Source organism: Colobus angolensis, unplaced genomic scaffold, assembly GCF_000951035.1.
Source record: "Colobus angolensis palliatus isolate OR3802 unplaced genomic scaffold, Cang.pa_1.0 Scaffold21, whole genome shotgun sequence".
Lineage (NCBI taxonomy): Eukaryota > Metazoa > Chordata > Mammalia > Primates > Cercopithecidae > Colobus > Colobus angolensis.
The window spans coordinates 8,669,470-8,671,443 of NW_012115266.1; the positions used below are offsets into that span (position 1 = coordinate 8,669,470).

The window sequence follows — 1,974 nt, forward strand, 5'->3', positions numbered from 1 at the left end:
AAGAATTTAAGCCAGTGGCCAGGTGCAGTGTCTCATGCCTGTAATCCCAGCACTTTGGGAGGCCAAGGCAGGTGGATCACCTGAGGTCAGGAGTTTGAGGCCAGCCTGACCAACATGGTGAAGCCCCATCTCTACTAAAAATACAAAATTACCCAGGCGTGGTGGCGCGTGCCTGTAATCCCAACTACTTGCGAGGCTGAGGCAGGAGAACTGCTTGAACCCAGGAGATGGAGACTGCAGTGAGCTGAGATTGTGCCATTGTACTCCAGCCTGGGCAAAAAGAGCGACACTCTGTCTCAAACAACAACAACAACAACAAACAAACAATAAAAGAATTTAAGCCAGAGTGAAGGTCAGGGGCAAGGAAGGAGGTGGGCAAGGCAACCAGGACTATGTTCAAAGGTGTCGTGAGCTGTGGGGCGGCATTGATGTCTTACCCTAAGATGAGGTCTGTGACCCGTGGGAGCAGCGGAGGGGTTTTGAGCAGGGAGGGCCCTGATTAGAAGTGCCCTTTGGTCAGAACATCCTGGAGGCTGTGCAGAGGATGACTTGAAGGAACCTAGGTAGAGACAGAGAGACACACTGGAGGCTGTGGCTATTCTCCAGACTAGAGATGAATGTGGCCAGGCCAAGGGGTAGCAGTGAGGATGAGAGACATGGGCTGGTCCAGAGAGTATTTAGGACTGGATGTGGGCAGTGCAGAAGAGTGGCAGCTAAGGTGATTCCCCACAGCCCTGTGTGGGATAGGAGATGGAGATGAGAGAGGAAGAGGGGACCACACGTTTCCAAAGTTCTGTTGGGGAAATGAACCCCAGTCTTGTCCCTTTTCCTGCCAGACACTGACGAATGCCTAGGGACTCCCTGTCAGCAGAGATGTAAAAACAGCATTGGCAGCTACAAGTGTTCCTGTCGAACTGGCTTCCACCTTCATGGCAACCGGCACTCCTGTGTAGGTAAGGCGGGGAGGACGCTGTGGTCTGCACACTTAGGCTGCCAATCAGGAAGATGGAGAGGGAGCCCAGGGACCCGGGAAGGTTAACAATCAGACCTCTGGTCCTCTGGAGCCTGAAGGGGCTTGAGCCTTTGCTCAGAGCCTGCCTGTCCCTGGGGTTGGCGTGGCTCTGCACAAAGACCCTGTCTTGGACTTTTCCTGGCCATTTGCCACTTTCATCCTGTTATGTTTCTCTTCCGCTCCTCTCCCAGATACACCCCAAGGATTCCTCTCTGCTCACCCATTTTCTTGGCTGCCTTTGCTCCCCTTGGTAAATAAAGCACGTTATGTCTTGGTTCCTCTGGTTTAGAAGGAGACCCTGTTTTCTCAGCCCATTAGCAGAAATTTCCAGAAAGGGATTGGCATGTTTGGTTTGAGCTTGGCTCATGGGCTGAAGGTGGGGTCCCATGGGCCTGAAAAAAGACCTTGTTTTAGCGGAGTTAGGTATTTGTCCCGAAGCCTACCTTGAGCAGCTCAGTGAGTTTTGAGACTTTTTTTGGAAAGAAAAACGGGAGGGTGGAAGGTTTGCAGATGAGCCTCTCAGCGGGATTTATCCCCACCAGGCAGCAATTAATTACCGCTGCATAGTGCTGGGGCTGAGTCTCTGATACTCGCATGAAATGCCTGCTGGATATATGAACCTATCAACAAGACTAGCACTAGATTTCAACCCCGCTCCCAACTGCCTGAGTCACATCCCGCACCTTGGGCAGGGATGGACCCTGTAAGAACGTGGCAGGGAAACTCCCCAAGTCTTTTGAGCTAAGGGATGGGCGGAAGAAGGGCTCGGTACCCCAAACAAAGCAGCTGTCCGCAGCGAGGCTCTCCCGCAGATGTAAACGAGTGTCGGAGGCCATTGGAGAGGCGAGTCTGTCACCATTCCTGCCACAACACCGTGGGCAGCTTCCTATGCACATGCCGACCTGGCTTCAGGCTCCGAGCTGACCGCGTGTCCTGTGAAGGTGAAGCCCCCCTCCTCCCCT

General features: G+C 53.3%; 1 protein-coding gene across 1 annotated transcript in view; it reads left to right on the forward strand.

The window, feature by feature from the left end:
- VWCE (von Willebrand factor C and EGF domains) overlaps positions 1 to 1,974 on the forward strand; it is a 49,188-nt gene that overhangs the window by 10,746 nt on the left and 36,468 nt on the right. The window contains 2 exon segments of the mRNA XM_011942792.1: positions 837 to 953; positions 1,825 to 1,953. Coding sequence (XP_011798182.1) covers positions 837 to 953; positions 1,825 to 1,953 — 246 coding nt within the window.